The sequence below is a fragment of the Cherax quadricarinatus genome, unplaced genomic scaffold (genome assembly GCF_038502225.1).
Source record: "Cherax quadricarinatus isolate ZL_2023a unplaced genomic scaffold, ASM3850222v1 Contig29, whole genome shotgun sequence".
In the NCBI taxonomy this organism is placed as follows: Eukaryota; Metazoa; Arthropoda; class Malacostraca; order Decapoda; family Parastacidae; genus Cherax; species Cherax quadricarinatus.
The window spans coordinates 245907-267328 of NW_027195055.1; the positions used below are offsets into that span (position 1 = coordinate 245907).

General features: G+C 41.8%; 1 protein-coding gene across 1 annotated transcript in view; it reads right to left on the reverse strand.

Annotated features, from left to right (window-relative positions):
• Nucleotides 1-21422, reverse strand: part of LOC128698832 (2-hydroxyacylsphingosine 1-beta-galactosyltransferase-like) — a 73529-nt gene that overhangs the window by 32454 nt on the left and 19653 nt on the right. Inside the window, exons 4-5 of the mRNA XM_070079842.1 lie at nt 20696-20906; nt 4246-4495 (exon numbers count right to left, since the gene is read on the reverse strand). Coding sequence (XP_069935943.1) covers nt 4246-4495; nt 20696-20906 — 461 coding nt within the window. The remainder of the gene's footprint in view (nt 1-4245; nt 4496-20695; nt 20907-21422) is intronic.

The following is a 21422-nucleotide window of genomic DNA, read 5'->3' on the forward strand; positions in this document are numbered from 1 at the left end:
TGAAACCCCTGTCACTTGCCTTCAGCATTCTATGGAGAGGGATCATAGACACAGGGGTCATCCCCCACACATTAAAACAAAAGACATACTCCCCATTTTACAAAGAGGGCAGTAAAGCAATTGCAAACAACTACAAACGGATAGTACTAACATCCCATAACATAAAAATCTTTGAAAAGGTTCTAAGAAGTAAAATCGCCAACCACCTAGATACCCCATCAATTACACAACCCAGGGCAACACGGGTTTAGAGCAGGTTACTTCTGCCTTTCACAGGTACTGGACCATTATGAGAAGGTCCTGGATGCTATAGAGGATTAACAGACTTTGCAAAAGCCTTCAATAAGTGTGACTACTGTGTAACAGCGCATAAAATGTGTGATGAAGGAATAACAGGAAAAGTTGGGAGATGGGCCTATAAGTTCCTGACAAATAGAACACAAAGAGTAATAGTAAACAGAGTAAAGTCCGAGGCAGCTATGGTGAAAAACTCTGTTCCACAAGGCACAGTTCTCCCTCCCATCCTATTCCTCATCCTAGTATCTGACACCTGAATTGCCATGACAGTGTCCTAACTGATATAAGCTGGGAAGATATACTAAGCAACACAGACCCCAACTTATGCCTAGAACAGATTAACTCGGTGGCACTCGATGTATGCACAAGGCTAATTCCTCTAAGAAAAAGGAGGAGTAGATGTAAAATAGAAAGAGACAGGCGCTCCCTTTACAGGCGACGGAAAAGAATAACAGAGCGGCTAAAAGAGGTCAATATATCTGAAATGCGTAGGGAGACACTGGTCAGAGAAATAGCAAGCATCGAACTTAAGCTAAAGGAATCTTATAGGAGTCAGGAATCGCGGGAAGAACTAAAAGCCATAAATGAAATCGAAAGAAACCCAAAGTATTTCTTCTCCTATGCCAAATTAAAGTCGAGAACAACGTCCTACACAGATGATAGCAAGGAAATGAGTGAGCTACTCGAGTCCCAATATGACTCAGTTTTTAGCAAGCCGCTAACCAGACTGAGAGTCGAAGATCAAAATGAATTTTTTATGAGAGAGCCACAGAATTTGATTAACACAAGCCTATCCGATGTTATCCTGATGCCAAATGACTTCGAACAGGCGATAAATGACATGCCCATGCACTCTGACCCAGGGCAAGACCCATGGAACTCCGTGTTCATCAAGAACTGCAAGAAGCCCCTATCACGAGCCTTTTCCATCCTATGGAGAGGGAGCATGGACACGGGGGTCGTCCCACAGTTACTAAAAACAACAGACATAGCCCCACTCCACAAAAGAGGCAGTAAAGCAACAGCAAAGAACTATAGACCGATAGCACTAACATCCCATATCATAAAAATCTTTGAAAGGGTCCTAAGAAGCAAGATCACCACCCATCTAGAAACCCATCAGTTACACAACCCAGGGCAACATGGGTTTAGAACAGGTCGCTCCTGTCTGTCTCAACTATTGGATCACTACGACAAGGTCCTAAATGCACTAGAAGACAAAAAGAATGCAGATGTAATATATACAGACTTTGCAAAAGCCTTCGACAAGTGTGACCATGGCGTAATAGCACACAAAATGCGTGCTAAAGGAATAACAGGAAAAGTCGGTCGATGAATCTATAATTTCCTCACTAACAGAACACAGAGAATAGTCGTCAACAGAGTAAAGTCCGAGGCAGCTACGGTGAAAAGCTCTCTTCTACAAGGCACAGTACTCGCTCCCATCTTGTTCCTCATCCTCATATCTGACATAGACAAGGATGTCAGCCACAGCACCGTGTCTTCCTTTGCAGATGACACCCGAATCTGCATGACAGTGTCTTCCATTGCAGACACTGCAAGGCTCCAGGCGGACATCAACCAAATCTTGCAGTGGGCTGCAGAAAACAATATGAAGTTCAACGATGAGAAATTTCAATTACTCATATATGGTAAACACGAGGAAATTAAATCTTCGTCAGAGTACAAAACAAATTTTGGCCACAAAATAGAGCGAAACACCAACGTCAAAGACCTGGGAGTGATCATGTCGGAGGATCTCACCTTCAAGGACCATAACATTGTATCAATCACATCTGCTAGAAAAATGACAGGATGGATAATGAGAACCTTCAAAACTAGGGAGGCCAAGCCCATGATGACACTCTTCAGGTCACTTGTTCTATCTAGGCTGGAATATTGACACTAACAGCACCTTTCAAGGCAGGTGAAATTGCTGACCTAGAAAATGTACAGAGAACCTTCACGGCGCGCATAACGTGTCAGCATAGTTGCTGATCCCTGTGTTATATAGCATAGCATATTAGTATCATCCATGTGCTTTAGATAGGAGATCCCTTGTAGGCCTGTGACTTTGTGTGACGTCACGGGATGCGCATGTGTACGCTCGTACCTCTGCCCCGGTCTCACTCGGCGTAGACACCCAGGCGAAGACAGGCAAGGCACTGGGCTCCAGTTCCCATCATCTCAGTCTGACAATATATCGTAACCATCCAACAAGTGTGTCTACCTTCAACCCTCGATATCTCCATTTAAGAACCCCTACGATAAACGGAGATAAAACACCTCAATTACTGGGAGCGCTTGAGGTTCCTAAACCTGTATTCGCTGGAACGCAGGCGGGAGAGATACATGATTATATACACCTGGAAAATCCTAGAGGGACTAGTACCGAACTTGCTCACGAAAATCACTCACTACGAAAGCAAAAGACTTGGCAGAAGATGCAACATCCCCCCAATGAAAAGCAGGGGTGTCACTAGCACGTTAAGAGACCATACAATAAGTGTCAGCGGCCCGAGACTGTTCAACTGCCTCCCAGTATACATAAGGGGGATTACCAACAGACCTCTGGCAGTCTTCAAGCTGGCACTGGACAAGCACCTAAAGTCGGTTCCTGACCAGCTGGGCTGTGGCTCGTACGTTGGTTTGCGTGCAGCCAGCAGCAACAGCCTGGTTGATCAGGCTCTGATCCACCAGGAGGCCTGGTCACAGACCGGGCCGCGGGGGCGTTGACCCCCGGAACTCTCTCCAGGTAAACTCCAGGTAAACTCCATTGAAGATACCGCAAGATTCCAAGAAGACTTCAACCAAATCTTCAAATGGAGCTCTGTCTCGACCCCTGCAACCACAAATAGGTGAGTACATATTACGAACATGGGTAAGAATGGCCTGTGACCGAGTCGTAATGGGTTTTGCGGCAAAACAAACTCAGCAGATAGACTATAACTTGTATTTCCTTCACCAGATATAATTTGCCATATATATACAAGTATGCAAAACAGTCGCAGACAGGCGATCTTAGCAATGCAAGACAAGTCACCCGAGGTGGAAATATTTAGCTCAAGTACTTTCACACTTCTCAGTGCGTCATCAGGAGCTGTGCAATGTTGCAAAGGCAACAACAGGATAAGCAGGGAAACTTTTCAGAGGATGGTAGTGTGGAGCCACACTACTGGCTTGAGCTAAAGATTTCCACCCCCCGTGGCTTGTCTTGCATATACAAGTATGTACACTTATGTACACTATGTACGTATAGAGATTGAATAGTAAGTGTACCACATGATGGTGACAGACTGGCAAAAGCAAAAGCCAGAGAGAGAGACCACCATACTCAACCAGCTGATACACAAGTCTGGCAAATGCTGACCACAAGTGAACCACATCACCTCATCACTTGGTGTGCTCGTCTGTCATTGGACAATGAACCAAGGTACTTATTTAATGATAGGTACCCTAATAATCATTAAACCCTTAGTACCCGGTTCACTGGTTGGGAGGCAGCCTTTATAGGAGTATGTACATATGCAGAATAAATAACATACACTTTGCATTCCACAGTACAAATAGATGAATGGGATTGCTATTGTCATTTTTTTTTTTTTTTGTATGGCAAACATACAAGATAAAAGGTACATATTGCTACTTCTTCTTACACTTAGGTCACACTATTTGTTTTCATTCTATTTTCTTAATAGTTCTTGTTATTATTTTTTCCTTTCATCTCCATGGGAAAGTGAAAAAGAATCTCCTTCCTCTGTGAGTCATGTGTCATAAGCAACAAAAATGCCAGAAGCATGGGGCCAGTAACCCCTTCTCCTGTATAAATTACTATATATAAAGAAAAAACTTTGTTTTTTCTTCTTAGGTCACCCCTGCCTCGGTGGGAGACGGAAGGTGCATTGAAAAATAAAACACTAAGAAAGACAATAATAATTATTAACATACTCATAACATCAGTGAGAGGAAGTGTTTCCTTGAAGACAAACTTGGGTCTGGAGGCAGTGTTTGAACCTTCGTCTTGTGTCACATTGGGCAGGAGGTGTGGGTAAGGTGCTCGCCAAAGAACTGTATAGGAGGTGGTAGCCAGGGCAGTGTAGAGGGCGTGTAGAGCATCATGTCCCAGCCACGCCTCGCCTCCACCGGGACACACGGTGACCACGCCAGCACGATTCAGAAGAGCAGGCACAAGCACGTCCTGTGTGTGGGAAGACAATGTATTAGTTTTATCATTGATATGTCAGGTTGTCTTAATTTTTTTTTTTTTTTTTTTTATTCGCCGGTATTCTCCCGGCCCGGGTCTAATTTATATCAACCTACTGTGCTTTAGTGATCCTATAACATCTCAGAGACCATCGAGAAAAATTTTATGCAACCAAAATCTTAAATAAATCTTAATTACTTTCCTACTGACTTATTTACCTACTTAATTAATTAAAGGTTGGTGAGTCTTACCTAGACAGAAGATTGTATTGATTAAGACTTGTGTAAGTCAAATCTGCTCTTTCTTATGGAAGAAATTTGAAAAAAAAATTATACTGCTTTTTATGTGATAATTTCTGAGTCTTGTATCTGATTATTTTCATCCCTTTAATGTTGATAACTTAATAATGCAACATCTGGGTGTCTTTAAACTTAATGTGTTGTATGTTTCAGGATATTACTTTCTATCCTCTCTTGGAAGAATTGAAATAGATTTGGGATGTTTATATACAAACTTACAATTTTTTTAATAGAAATTTGGATATGAGTTACTATGATGGAATTAAAACGTCTCTTCTAAGTCCCTTCAAACCTTCAGTATTAATGATTATTAGCTATAATAAACATTTATGCCACACTCTGCACTATTCCAGTCTAGTGCACTGAGGTACAGGGGTCATGCACTACATGTATGTATTCCAGTCTAGTGCACTGAGGTACAGGGGTCATGCACTACATGTATGTATTCCAGTCTAGTACACTGAGGTACAGGGGTCATGCACTACATGTATGTATTCCAGTCTAGTACACTGAGGTACAGGGGTCATGCACTACATGTATGTATTCCAGTCTAGTGCACTGAGGTACAGGGGTCATGCACTACATGTATGTATTCCAGTCTAGTGCACTGAGGTACAGGGGTCATGCACTACATGTATGTATTTCTCACACTGGGCAGGACAGAGTAGTAGTGTGTGAAATGTCTAATATACTAAACGCCATAACAATGACCAGAAAGCACAGATAAACACCCACGGCGGTTTTCGTTTTTTTTTCTTTTTTGCCCTAATGTTTATATGATGAACATACTGTTACGAACTAGCCGCCCAGACCGCTGTGAAAAATACGTTCCTTAACACAGTCACTTACAGTACCAGGAACCTTCAAGGTTCCTTAACACAGTCACTTACAGTACCAGGAACCTTCAAGGTTCCTTAACACAGTCACTTACAGTACCAGGAACCTTCAAGGTTCCTTAACACAGTCACTTACAGTACCAGGAACCTTCAAGGTTCCTTAACACAGTCACTTACAGTACCAGGAACCTTCAAGGTTCCTTAATACAGTCACTTACAGTACCAGGAACCTTCAAGGATCCTTAACACAGTCACTTACAGTACCAGGAACCTTCAAGGTTCTTTAACACAGCCACTTACAGTGCCAGGAACCTTCAAGGTTCCTTAACACAGTTACTTACAGTACCAGGATCCTTCAAGGTTCCTTAACACAGTCACTTACAGTACCAGGAACCTTCAAGGTCCCTTAACACATTCACTTACAGTACCAGGAACCTTCAAAGTTCCTCAACACAGACATTTACAGTACCGGGAACCTTCAAGGTTTCTTAACACAATCACTTACAGTGCCAGGAACCTTCAAGATTCCTTAACACAGTCAGTTACAGTACCAGGAACCTTCAAGGTTCCTTAACACAGTCACTTACAGTACCAGGAACCTTCAAGGTTCCTTAACGCAGTCACTTACAGAACCAGGAACCTTCAAGGTTCCTTAACACAGTCACTTACAGAACTAGGAACCTTCAAGGTTCCTTAGCACAATCACTTACAGTACCAGGAACCTTCAAGGATCCTTAGCACAATCACTTACAGTACCAGGAACCTTCAAGGTTCCTTAACACTGTCACTTACAGAACCAGGAACCTTCAAGGTTCCTTAACACAGTCACTTACAGTACCAGGAACCTTCAAGGTTCCTTAACACAGCCATTTACAGTACCAGGAACATTCAAGGTTCCTTAACACAGTCACCAACAGTACCAGGAACCTTCAAGGTTCCTTAACACAGTCAGTTACAGTACCAGGAACCTTCAAGGTTCCTTAATACAGTCGCCAACAGTACCAGGAACCTACAAAGTTCCTTAACACAGTCACCTACAGTACCAGGAACCTTCAAGGTTCCTTAACACAGTCACTTACAATACCAGGAAAATTCAAGGTTCCTTAACACAGTCACCAACAGTACCAGGAACTTTCAAGGCTCCTTAACACAGTCACCTACAGTACCAGGAACTTTCAAGGTTCCTTGACACAGTCACCTCCAGTACCAGGACCCTTCAAGGTTCCGTAACACAGTCACTTACAGTACCAGGAACCTTCAAGGTTCTTTAACACAGTCAATTACAGTACCAGGAACCTTCAAGGTTCCTTAACACAGTCAATTACAGTACAAGGAACCTTCAAGGTTCTTTAACACAGTCAATTACAGTACCAGGAATCTTCAAGGTTCCTTAACACAGTCAATTACAGTACCAGGAACATTCAAGGTTCCTTAACACATTCAATTATAGTACCAGGAACCTTCAAGGTTCCTTAACACAGTCAATTACAGTACGAGGAACCTTCAAGGTTCCTTAACACAGTCACTTACAGTACCAGGAACCTTCAAGGTTCCTTAACACAGTCAATTACAGTACCAGGAACATTCAAGGTTCCTTAACACATTCAATTATAGTACCAGGAACCTTCAAGGTTCCTTAACACAGTCAATTACAGTACGAGGAACCTTTAAGTTTCCTTAACGCAGTCACTTACAGTACCAGGAACCTTTAAGGTTCCTTAACACAGTCACTTACAGTACCAGGAACCTTCAAGGTTCCTTAACACAGTCAATTACAGTACCAGGAACCTTCAAGGTAGCTGTGTAGCGTGACAGTGTCAGCGTGCTTCGTTGTGCTCCCGGTTTTCTGGTGTTTTCACGGTCGCTCTTACGTGCTAGAACTTTAATTTGTGTCATCAATCCTATACGATACATCCCTCTAGCGCCTGGAACCAATCTTGGGCGGAAAACATTATATACTGAGTCAAAAAAGGAGAATTAGTGTGCACTACCTAGCAGAGTTTACTGCCAGAGGGGAACCATAGGCCTGTGTCCCGTGTGAAAAAAATAATAATAATTGAACTTTGTGTCAGAGGAAAGAAAGTCTCCCTGAAAGCATTGAGTATACATAGTGTATAGTGTATACTACAGTGGCTCCCTAGTATATTGATGATAAAGGCTAAAGTGTCATTTGAAAACAGGTGAGTTTGTAAATGAAGTGATAAGCCTATAGAGGCAGGTGCCAGAAGTCGCCAGAAACTTACCACAGGTCAGCTGTTTTTAATAATCTTCCTTGCCTGCTAGTGTACTCGCATATAATCTAGTGATACCACTGAATAGCAGAATACAGTGTTGTAGTAGCAACTAACCAGTATTATAATGGTACTTAGTGGAGTGGAGTGACTTTCATTAGTTTCTTTTTCTTGAAATACCAGACGTTACTGTGAATTTCATATAACCTGTAGTTACCAGCGGTCGCAATATACACAACGAGAAGCAATTATTACTACAGAAAAAGCGTCCTTCCTCCAAAATTTGCACCAGTCAACTATAGTGATAATATAGCATTTATTGTGGTGGAGACGGAAAAAAAAATAGAGAAGCTAGATACAGCGATTGATAAACAAGGGTGGAGGTCGACCGTTCGTCATTGTAGGAGTGCCAGCAGTCACCGGCTCTTCAACACGCAAGTTATACTTTTGTATCAATCAAATCACATATTACTCGGGTAGATAATTTCCAGTAGATCCTTCATGTGTTAGCTCAAATCACCGACCAGTATGGTTTAAATAAGTGACCAACTGATCAGATCAGACAGACTGGTCCGAACCCTTGACTGGTCCGAACCCTTGACTGGTCCGAACCCTTGACTGGTCCGAACCCTTGACTGGTCCGAACCCTGGACTGGTTTCAAACGGTTTCGTTGTGCACCACCTAGCAGGTTATTAATAGAATATTCAAGAGGTTGCTAGTAGAATTGCAGTAAATCAACCATTCAAATCATTATGAAGCTGTGTGTAGTCTGTGGTCAGTCAAACAAACGGGCTTCCACATGCATAAACTGCCATTTTTGTGGAAATTGGTGTCACGCCCCTTGTGCAGATATCCAAGAACTAGCTAAAAGCAGTATTAAAACAGGGAAGTGTTTTTGGGTATGCCCAAATGAGATAAATCTGTGGACTAAAATCACAAGGGTATTAAAAGAGGTCAACATCAAAGCTGCTTTCATAGAAAACCTGGAAGCTTTCTACAACAGATGGGAACATAAAAAGTCCGGGCTGAATGGTACTGCCCTTGATACTGGCCATGTAGTCAGAAACTGTAAGGCTGGAGATGATGTCCTGGTAGTCAGTAAATGGGGGGCTGATAGTGCTGTCCTGGGAGACAGTAATGGGGAAGCTGGAGGTGCTGTCCTGGGAGACAGTAATGGTGAAGCTGGAGGTGCTGTCCTGGGAGACAGTAATGGTGAAGCTGGAGATGCTGTCCTGGGAGACAGTAATGGGGAAGCTGGAGAAGCTGTCCTGGGAGACAGTAATGGTGAAGCTGGAGATTTTGTCCAGGTAGTCGGGAATTATACGCAGGAAGGAATACATATAAATGACCTCATAGGGGACAGGAGCCATAGTAGGGAAACAAGTGTAGTCAAAGATAAGATAAAACCAACATTGCAAACTAGAAATACCGCAGGAAATAGCAAACAAGAGGACTCCACTAGCAATAGTGAGGATATATTACCAAAAACAACTGGTGGGAACTCCATTGTTGGTGCTAGGGAGGATAGAAGTAAGACAGGGAAACATGCACCAACAGGGAATACAGTCACAGAAACCCAAGGCAAACGGAAACCAAGCCTGTGCACATACTATGCACTCGGTATCTGCTGGCATGGGAAATCTGGAAAAACAGATGGGACGTGCAACTATGACCACCCTAGGAAATGCCATGCCCATATGACAACAGGAAAATGCAAACTCCCTTCCTGTAAGCTTTTTCACCCTGAACTGTGTACCTCTTCAGTACAGGAAAGACTGTGCTATAACTTAAATTGCCAGGCATACCATCTAAAGGGGACAAAAAGATACAAAACATCCAGGCCATGGGAAAACCTGGGTAGCCACAGCCACTCAAGAGGGAGAGGTTTTTTAGTGCCAGGAAGGAAAAAAAACTGGCAGGAAATGGCAGAAATCGTACACCAAATCCAGTCATTCCTGGAGTGGAACCACAGTCGATGGCCTCCACTCCAAACCAACAGATACAGATACTAATGCCGGAAAAAAAATCCCCCCCCAGTACCAACAATACCACCAGTCCGATAACATTCTTCTTTGCAAATATACAGGGTCTAAAGCCAGCAACAAACAACAAAATACCTTTCATCCGTGGACTGCTTGCAGAGGCAAAGGCAATGTTCGCGGCTTTCACTGAGACCCACATAAAGGATCACTTGGACAACGAAATATGGATCCCAGGTTACAACCTATACAGATGTGACAGAGTGAACAGGCAGAAGGGCGGGGGTTGGCCTGTACATTGCAGAGTCACTTGTTTGCACAGAACTGCTAAATGCCTCAAATGATGTAGTGGAAGTTTTAGCAGTAAAGGTCGAGAACCAAAACCTATTCATTGTGATAGTCTACAAGCCTCCGGATGCAACATCCCAGCAATTCCAGGAACAGCTGTTAAAAATTGACCACTGTCTGGAAAACCTTCCAGCTCCTGCACCCAACATCTTGCTCCTGGGGGATTTCAACTTAAGGCACCTAAAATGGAGGAATATAGCAAATAATATTGTTGCAGTAATAACACCAGGAGGCAGCTCTGATGAAAACTCACACTCACGTGAGCTTTTAAATCTCTGCACAAAATTCAATTTAAACCAGCAAATAATAGAGCCTACTAGACTGGAGAATACACTAGACCTCATCTTCACTAACAATGATGATCTGATAAGAAATATCACCATATCAAAAACAATATACTCAGATCACAACATAATTGAGGTTCAGTCATGTATGCACGGAGCCCCAGACCGACATAATGAGATTAGTCACGAGGGAGCATTCACCAAATTCAACTTCAATAACAAAAACATAAAGTGGGACCAAGTAAACCAAGTCCTAACCGATATAAGCTGGGAAGATATACTAAGCAACACAGACCCCAACTTATGCCTAGAACAGATTAACTCGGTGGCACTCGATGTATGCACAAGGCTTATTCCTCTAAGAAAAAGGAGGAGTAGATGTAAAACAGAAAGAGACAGGCGCTCCCTTTACAGGCGACGGAAAAGAATAACAGAGCGGCTAAAAGAGGTCAATATATCTGAAATGCGTAGGGAGACACTGGTCAGAGAAATAGCAAGCATCGAACTTAAGCTAAAAGAATCCTTTAGGAGTCAGGAATCGCGGGAAGAACTAAAAGCCATAAATGAAATCGAAAGAAACCCAAAGTATTTCTTCTCCTATGCCAAATCAAAATCGAGAACAACGTCCAGTATTGGGCCCCTACTTAAACAAGATGGGTCCTACACAGATGACAGCAAGGAAATGAGTGAGCTACTCAAGTCCCAATATGACTCAGTTTTTAGCAAGCCGCTAACCAGACTGAGAGTCGAAGATCAAAATGAATTTTTTATGAGAGAGCCACAAAATTTGATTAACACAAGCCTATCCGATGTTATCCTGACGCCAAATGACTTCGAACAGGCGATAAATGACATGCCCATGCACTCTGCCCCAGGGCCAGACTCATGGAACTCTGTGTTCATCAAGAACTGCAAGAAACCCCTATCACGAGCCTTTTCCATCCTATGGAGAGGGAGCATGGACACGGGGGTCGTCCCACAGTTACTAAAAACAACAGACATAGCCCCACTCCACAAAGGGGGCAGTAAAGCAACAGCAAAGAACTACAGACCAATAGCACTAACATCCCATATCATAAAATTCTTTGAAAGGGTCCTAAGAAGCAAGATCACCACCCATCTAGAAACCCATCAGTTACACAACCCAGGGCAACATGGGTTTAGAACAGGTCGCTCCTGTCTGTCTCAACTATTGGACCACTACGACAAGGTCCTAAATGCACTAGAAGACAAAAAGAATGCAGATGTAATATATACAGACTTTGCAAAAGCCTTCGACAAGTGTGACCATGGCGTAATAGCGCACAAAATGCGTGCTAAAGGAATAACAGGAAAAGTCGGTCGATGGATCTATAATTTCCTCACTAACAGAACACAGAGAGTAGTCGTCAACAGAGTAAAGTCCGAGGCAGCTACGGTGAAAAGCTCTGTTCCACAAGGCACAGTACTCGCTCCCATCTTGTTCCTCATCCTTATATCCGACATAGACAAGGATGTCAGCCACAGCACCGTGTCTTCCTTTGCAGATGACACCCGAATCTGCATGACAGTGTCTTCCATTGCAGACACTGCAAAGCTCCAGGCAGACACCAACCAAATCTTTCAGTGGGCTGCAGAAAACAATATGAAGTTCAACGATGAGAAATTTCAATTACTCAGATATGGTAAACATGAGGAAATTAAATCTTCATCAGAGTACAAAACAAATTCTGGCCACAAAATAGAGCGAAACACCAACGTCAAAGACCTGGGAGTGATCATGTCGGAGGATCTCACCTTCAAGGACCATAACATTGTATCAATCGCATCTGCTAGAAAAATGACAGGATGGATAATGAGAACCTTCAAAACTAGAGAGGCCAAGCCCATGATGACACTCTTCAGGTCACTTGTTCTATCTAGGCTGGAATATTGCTGCACACTAACAGCACCTTTCAAGGCAGGTGAAATTGCCGACCTAGAAAATGTACAGAGAACTTTCACGGCGCGCATAACGGAGATAAAACACCTCAATTATTGGGAGCGCTTGAGCTTCCTAAACCTGTATTCCCTGGAACGCAGGAGGGAGAGATACATTATTATATACACCTGGAAAATCCTAGAGGGACTAGTACCGAACTTGCACACGAAAATCACTCACTACGAAAGCAAAAGACTTGGCAGACGATGCACCATCCCCCCAATGAAAAGCAGGGGTGTCACTAGCACGTTAAGAGACCATACAATAAGTGTCAGGGGCCCGAGACTGTTCAACTGCCTCCCAGCACACATAAGGGGGATTACCAACAGACCCCTGGCAGTCTTCAAGCTGGCACTGGACAAGCACCTAAAGTCAGTTCCGGATCAGCCGGGCTGTGGCTCGTACGTTGGTTTGCGTGCAGCCAGCAGCAACAGCCTGGTTGATCAGGCTCTGATCCACCAGGAGGCCTGGTCTCAGACAGGGCCGCGGGGGCGTTGACCCCCGGAACTCTCTCCAGGTAAACTCCAGGTAAACTCCAGGTAAACTCCAGGTAAACTCCAGGTTCCTTAACACAGTCACTTACAGTACCAGGACCCTTCAAGACTCCATAACACAGTCACCTACAGTACCAGGAACCTTCAAGGTTCCTTAACACAGTCACTTACAGTACCAGGAACCTTCAAGGTTCCTTAACATAGTCACTTACAGTACCAGGAACCTTCAAGGTTCCTTAACACAATCACTTACAGTACCAGGAACCTTCAAGGTTCCTTAACACAGTCACTTACAGTACCAGGAACCTTCAAGGTTCCTTAACACAGTCACTTACAGTACCAGGAACCTTCAAGGTTCCTTAACACTGTCACTTACAGTACCAGGAACCTTCAAGGTTCCTTAACACAGTCACTTACAGTACCAGGAACCTTCAAGGTTCCTTAACACAGTCACTTACAGTACCAGGAACCTTCAAGGTTCCTTAACACAGTCACTTACAGTACCATGAACCTTCAATGTTCCTTAACACAGTCACTGACAGTACCAGGAACCTTCAAGGTTCCATAACACAGTCACCTACAGTACCAGGAACCTTCAAGGTTCCTTAACACAGTCACTTACAGAACCAGGAACCTTCAAGGTTCCTTAACAGAGTCACTTACAGTACCAGGAACCTTCAAGGTTCCTTAACACAGTCACTTACAGTACCAGGAACCTTCAAGGTTCCTTAACACAGTCACTTACAGTACCAGGAACCTTCAAGGTTCCATAACACAGTCACCTACAGTACCAGGAACCTTCAAGGTTCCTTAACACAGTCACTTACAGCACCAGGAACCTTCAAGGTTCCTTAACGCAGTCACTTACAGTACCAGGAACCTTCATGGTTCCTTAACACAGTCACTTACAGTACCAGGAACCTTCAAGGATCCTTAACGCAGTCACTAACAGTACCTGGAACCTTCAAGGTTCCTTAACACAGTCACTTACAGTACCAGGAACCTTCAAGATTCCATAACACAGTCATTTACAGTTCCAGGAACATTCAACGTTCCTTAACACAGTCACCTACAGTACCAGGAACCTTCAAGGTTCCATAACACAGTCAGTTACAGTACCAGGAACCTTCAAGGTTCCTTAATACAGTCGCCAACAGTACCAGGAACCTTCAAAGTTCCTTGACACAGTCACCTACAGTGCCAGGAACCTTCAAGGTTCCTTAACACAGTCACTTACAATACCAGGAAAATTCAAGGTTCCTTAACACAGTCACCAACAGTACCAGGAACCTTCAAGGCTCCTTAACACAGTCACCTACAGTACCAGGAACTTTCAAGGTTCCTTAACACAGTCACCTCCAGTACCAGGAACCTTCAAGGTTCCGTAACACAGTCACTTACAGTACCAGGAACCTTCAAGGTTCTTTAACACAGTCAATTACAGTACCAGGAACCTTCAAGGTTCCTTAACACAGTCAATTACAGTACCAGGAACCTTCAAGGTTCTTTAACACAGTCAATTACAGTAACAGGAATCTTCAAGGTTCCTTAACACAGTCAATTACAGTACCAGGAACATTCAAGGTTCCTTAACACATTCAATTATAGTACCAGGAACCTTCAAGGTTCCTTAACACAGTCAATTACAGTACGAGGAACCTTCAAGGTTCCTTAACACAGTCACTTACAGTACCAGGAACCTTCAAGGTTCCTTAACACAGTCAATTACAGTACCAGGAACATTCAAGGTTCCTTAACACATACAATTATAGTACCAGGAACCTTCAAGGTTCCTTAACACAGTCAATTACAGTGCGAGGAACCTTTAAGTTTCCTTAACACAGTCACTTACAGTACCAGGAACCTTCAAGGTTCCTTAACACAGTCACTTATAGTACCAGGAACCTTCAAGGTTCCATAACACAGTCACCTACAGTACCAGGAACCTTCAAGGATCCTTAACACAGTCACTTACAGTACCAGGAACCTTCAAGGTTCCTTAACGCAGTCAATAACAGTACCTGGAACCTTCATGGTTCCTTAACACAGTCACTTACAGTACCAGGAACCTTTAAGGTTCCTTAAAACAGTCACTTACAGTACCAGGAACCTTCAAGGTTCCTTAACACAGTCACTTACAGTACAAGGAACCTTCAAGGTTCCATAACGCAGTCACTTACAGTACCAGGAACCTTCAAGGTTCCTTAACGCAGTCACTTACAGTACCAGGAACCTTCAAGGTTCCTTAACACAGTCACTTACAGTACCAAGAACCTTTAAGGTTCCTTAACAGAGTCACTTACAGTACCAGGAACCTTCAAGGTTCCTTACCACAGTCACTTACAGTACCAGGAACCTTCAAGGTTCCTTAACGCAGTCACTTATAGTACCAGGAACCTTCAAGGTTCCTGAACACAGTCACTTACAGTACCAGGAACCTTCAAGGTTCCTTAACACAGTCACTTACAGTACCAGGAACCTTCAAGGTTCCTTAACACAGTCACTTACAGTACCAGGAACCTTCAAGGTTCCTTAACACAATCACTTACAGTACCAGGAACTTTCAATGTTCCATAACACAGTCACCTACAGTACCAGGAACCTTCAAGGTTCCTTAACGCAGTCACTTACAGTACCAGGAACCTTCAAGGTTCCTTAACACAGTCACTTACAGTACCAGGAACCTTCAAGGTTCCTTAACACAGTCACTTACAGTACCAGGAACCTTCAAGGTTCCTTAACACAGTCACTTACAGTACCAGGAACCTTCAAGGTTCCTTATCACAGTCACTTACAGTACCAGGATCATTCAAGGTTCCTTAAAACAGTCACTTACAGCACCAGGAACCTTCAAGGTTCCTTAACGCAGTCACTTACCGTACCAGGATCCTTCCTGGTTCCTTAACACAGTCACTTACAGTACCAGGAACCTTCAAGGTTCCTTAAAACAGTCACTTACAGTACCAGGAACCTTCAAGGTTCCCTAACGCAGTCACTTACAGTACCAGGAACCTTCAAGGTTCCTTAACACAGTCACTTACAGTACGAGGAACCTTCAAGATTCCATAACACAGTCATTTACAGTACCAGGAACATTCAAGGTTCCTTAACACAGTCACCTACAGTACCAGGAACCTTCAAGGTTCCTTAACACAGTCAGTTACTGTACCAGGAACCTTCAAGGTTCCTTAATAGAGTCGCCAACAGTACCAGGAACCTTCAAATTTCCTTAACACAGTCACCTACAGTGCCAGGAACCTTCAAGGTTCCTTAACACAGTCACTTACAATACCAGGAAAATTCAAGGTTCCTTAACACAGTCACTAACAGTACCAGGAACCTTCAAGGCTCCTTAACACAGTCACCTACAGTACCAGGAACTTTCAAGGTTCCTTAACACAGTCACCTCCAGTACCAGGAACCTTCAAGGTTCCGTAACACAGCCACTTACAGTACCAGGAACCTTCAAGGTTCTTTAACACAGTCAATTACAGTACCAGGAACCTTCAAGGTTCCTTAACACAGTCAATTACAGTACCAGGAACCTTCAAGGTTCTTTAACACAGTCAATTACAGTACCAGGAACATTCAAGGTTCCTTAACACATTCAATTATAGTACCAGGAACCTTCAAGGATCCTTAACACAGTCAATTACAGTACGAGGAACCTTTAAGTTTCCTTAACACAGTCACTTACAGTACCAGGAACTTTCAAGGTTCCTTAACACAGTCACTTACAGTACCAGGAACCTTCAAGGTTCCTTAACACAGTCAATTACAGTACGAGGAACCTTCAAGGTTCCTTAACACAGTCACTTACAGTACCAGGAACCTTCAAGACTCCATAACACAGTCACCTACAGTACCAGGAACCTTCAAGGTTCCTTAACACAGTCACTTACAGTACCAGGAACCTTCAAGGTTCCTTAACACAGTCACTTACAGTACCAGGAACCTTCAAGGTTCCTTAACACAGTCAATTACAGTACCAGGAACCTTCAAGGCTTCTTAACACAGTCACTTACAGTACCAGGAACCTTCAAGGTTCCTTAACACTGTCACTTTCAGTACCAGGAACCTTCAAGGTTCCTTAACACAGTCACTTACAGTACCAGGAACCTTCAAGGTTCCTTAACACAGTCACTTACAGTACCAGGAACCTTCAAAGTTCCTTAACACAGTCACTTACAGTACCAAGAACCTTCAAGGTTCCTTAACACAGTCACTTACAGTACCATGAAGCTTCAAGGTTCCATAACACAGTCACCTACAGTACCAGGAACCTTCAAGGTTCCTTAACACAGTCACTTACAGTACCAGGAACCTTCAAGGTTCCTTAACACAGTCACTTACAGTACCAGGAACCTTCAAGGTTGCGTAACACAGTCACTTACAGTACCAGGAACCTTCAAGGTTCCTTAACACAGTCACTTACAGTACCAGGACCCTTCAAGGTTCCATAACACAGTCACCTACAGTACCAGGAACCTTCAAGGTTCCTTAACACAGTCACTTACAGAACCAGGAACCTTCAAGGTTCCTTAACACAGTCACTTACAGTACCAGGAACCTTCAAGGTTCCTTAACACAGTCACTTACAGTACCAGGAACCTTCAAGGTTCCTTAACACAATCACTTACAGTACCAGGAACCTTCAAGGTTCCTTAACACAGTCACTTACAGTACCAGGATCCTTCAAGGTTCCTTAACACAGTCACTTACAGTACCAGGAACCTTCAAGGTTCTTTAACACAGTCACTTACAGTACCAGGAACCTTCAAGGTTCCTTAACACAGTCACTTACATTACCAGGATCCTTCAAGGTTCCTTAACACAGTCACTTACAGTACCAGGAACCTTCAAGGTTCTTTAACACAGTCACTTACAGTACCAGGAACCTTCAAGGTTCCTTAACACAGTCACTTACAGTACCAGGATCCTTCAAGGTTCCTTAACACAGTCACTTACAGTACCAGGAACCTTCAAGGTTCTTTAACACAGTCACTTACAGTACCAGGAACCTTCAAGGTTCCTTAACACAGTCACTTACATTAAAACTTCGTGAAATAAAACATTGTAATATAACATTGCGTGATATAACATTGTGTAATATAACATTGTGTAATATAACTTTGCGTAATATAACATTGTGTAATATAACATTGTGTAATATAACATTGTGTAATATAACATTGCGTAATATAACATTGCGTAATATAACATTTTGTAATATAACATTGTGTAATATAACATTGTGTAATATAACATTGCGTGATATAACATTGTGTAATATAACATTGTGTAATATAACATTGTGTAATATAACTTTGCGTAATATAACATTGTGTAATATAACATTCTGTAATATAACATTGTGTAATATAACATTGTGTAATATAACATTGCGTAATATAACATTGTGTAATATAACATTGTGTAATATAACATTGTGTAATATAACATTGCGTGATATAACATTGTGTAATATAACATTGTGTAATGTAACATTGTGTAATATAACATTGTGTAATATAACATTGTGTAATATAACATTGTGTAATATAACATTGCGTGATATAACATTGTGTTATATAACATTGTGTAATATAACATTGTGTAATATAACATTGCGTAATATAACATTGTGTAATATAACATTGTGTAATATAACATTGTGTAATATAACAATGCGTAATATGACAGTGCGTAATATAACATTGCGTAATATAAAATTGCGTAACATAACATTGCGTAACACAACATTGCGTAAAATAACATTGCGTAACATAACATTGCGTAACATAACATTGCGTAATATAACATTGCGTAACATAACATTGCGTAACATAAAATTGCGTAACATAACATTGAGCAACATAACATTGCGTAACATAACATTGCATAACATAACATTGCGTAACATAACATTGCGTAACATAACATTGAGCAACATAACATTGCGTAACATAACATTGCGTAATATAACATTGCGTAACATAACATTGCATAACATATCATTGCGTAATATAACATTGCATAACATAACATTGCGTAACATAACATTGCGTAACATAACATTGAGCAACATAACATTGAGCAACATAACATTGCGTAACATAACATTGCGTAATATAACATTGCGTAACATAACATTGCGTAACATAACATTGCGTAATATAACATTGCATAATATAACATTGCATAATATAACATTGCATAACATAACATTGCGTAACATAACATTGCGTAACATAACATTGAGCAACATAACATTGAGCAACATAACATTGTGTAATATAACATTACGTAACATAACATTGCATAACATAACATTGCGTAATATAACATTGCGTAATATAACATTGAGCAACATAACATTGAGCAACATAACATTGCGTAATATACCATTGCGTAACATAATATTGCGTAACATAACATTGCGTAACATAACATTGCGTAATATGACATTGCGTAACATAACATTGCGTAATATAACATTGAGCAACATAACATTGAGCAACATAACATTGCGTAACATAACATTGCATAACATCACATTGCGTAACATAACATTGCGTAACATAACATTGCGTAATATAACATTGAGCAACATAACATTGAGCAACATAACATTGCGTAATATACCATTGCGTAACATAACATTGCGTAACATAACATTGCGTAATATAACATTGCATAATATAACATTGCGTAATATAACATTGCGTAACATAACATTGCGTAATATAACATTGAGCAACATAACATTGAGCAACATAACATTGCGTAACATAACATTGCGTAACATAACATTGCGTAATATAACATTGAGCAACATAACAATGAGCAACATAACATTGCGTAATATAACATTGCGTAACATAACATTGCGTAATATAACATTGAGCAACATAACATTGAGCAACATAACATTGCGTAACATAACATTGCGTAACATAACATTGCGTAATATAACATTGAGCAACATAACATTGAGCAACATAACATTGCGTAATATAACATTGCGTAACATAACATTGCGTAATATAACATTGAGCAACATAACATTGAGCAACATAACATTGAGCAACATAACATTGCGTAACATAACATTGCGTAATATAACATTGCGTAACATAACATTGCGTAACATAACATTGCGTAATATAACATTGAGCAACATAACATTGCGTAATATAACATTGCGTAATATAACATTGCGTAACATAACATTGCGTAATATAACATTGAGCAACATAACATTGCGTAACATAACATTGCGTAATATAACATTGCGTAATATAACATTGCGTAACATAACATTGCGTAACATAACATTGCGTAACATAACATTGCGTAACATAACATTGCGTAATATAACATTCCGTAACATAACAATGCGTAACATAACATTGCGTAATATAACATTACGTAATATAATGTTATAACAACGAAACTCTTTTCATCACATTATTTTTAGTCATAATTACTAAAGATAGAATTATTATCATAATTAAGATGGATATAATTATCATAATTATGACAGATATAATTATCATAATTACGCCAGATATAATTATCATAATTACGCCTGATATAATTATTATCATAATGATCCGAGACAGAATTATTATCCAATGGAGAGAAGAGCACTAAACCCATAGGGGACTTTACAGCACCAGCAAAAAGTCATAAAATCATGTTTGATCCAAGGAGAGCAGAGTAGATCCAAATCCTTGGATGAAGAGCCTACACAACTCACCTTCGTCATATGTCCTGTCTGAAAGGCGAACCCGCCCACAGGTACGACCGTGGGCGTGTGTGGGGCGTGGGCGTCCAGGAGTGGGTCCCAGACCAGAACTACGGACGCTAGCGAGGCGTAGAGCGCGTCAAGGGCCGGTACTGGTGACCAGTCCGCCGGAAGTGTCGTCAAGACTGGTGCCAACCACAGCTGTCGTAGTGATGACAGGTATCTGGAACACATGTACACACTAACATGTACACTCTAGCACATGCACACTCTTGCACATATACACTCTAACACATGTACAATCTAACACATGTACACATTAACACATATACACTAGAGACTACATTGTAGGTACAATTCAGTCCGGAGAACATAAAGTAGTCATTGGAGTGATGTATAACCCACCACAGAACTGCAGGAGGCCAAGAGAGGAGTACGAAGAAAACAACAGGGTGATGGTGGACACACTGGCTGAGGTGGCAAGAAGAGCTCACTCGAGCAGAGCAAAGTTACTGGTAATGGGCGATTTCAACCACAGGGAGATCGACTGGGAAAACCTGGAGCCACATGGGGGTCCCGAAACATGGAGAGCCAAGATGATGGATGTGGTACTTGAAAACCTCATGCATCAACATGTCAGGGACACAACCAGAGAGAGAGGGGAGGATGAGCCAGCAAGACTGGATCTTGTGTTCACCCTGAGCAGTTCAGACATTGAGGACATCACTTATGAGAGGCC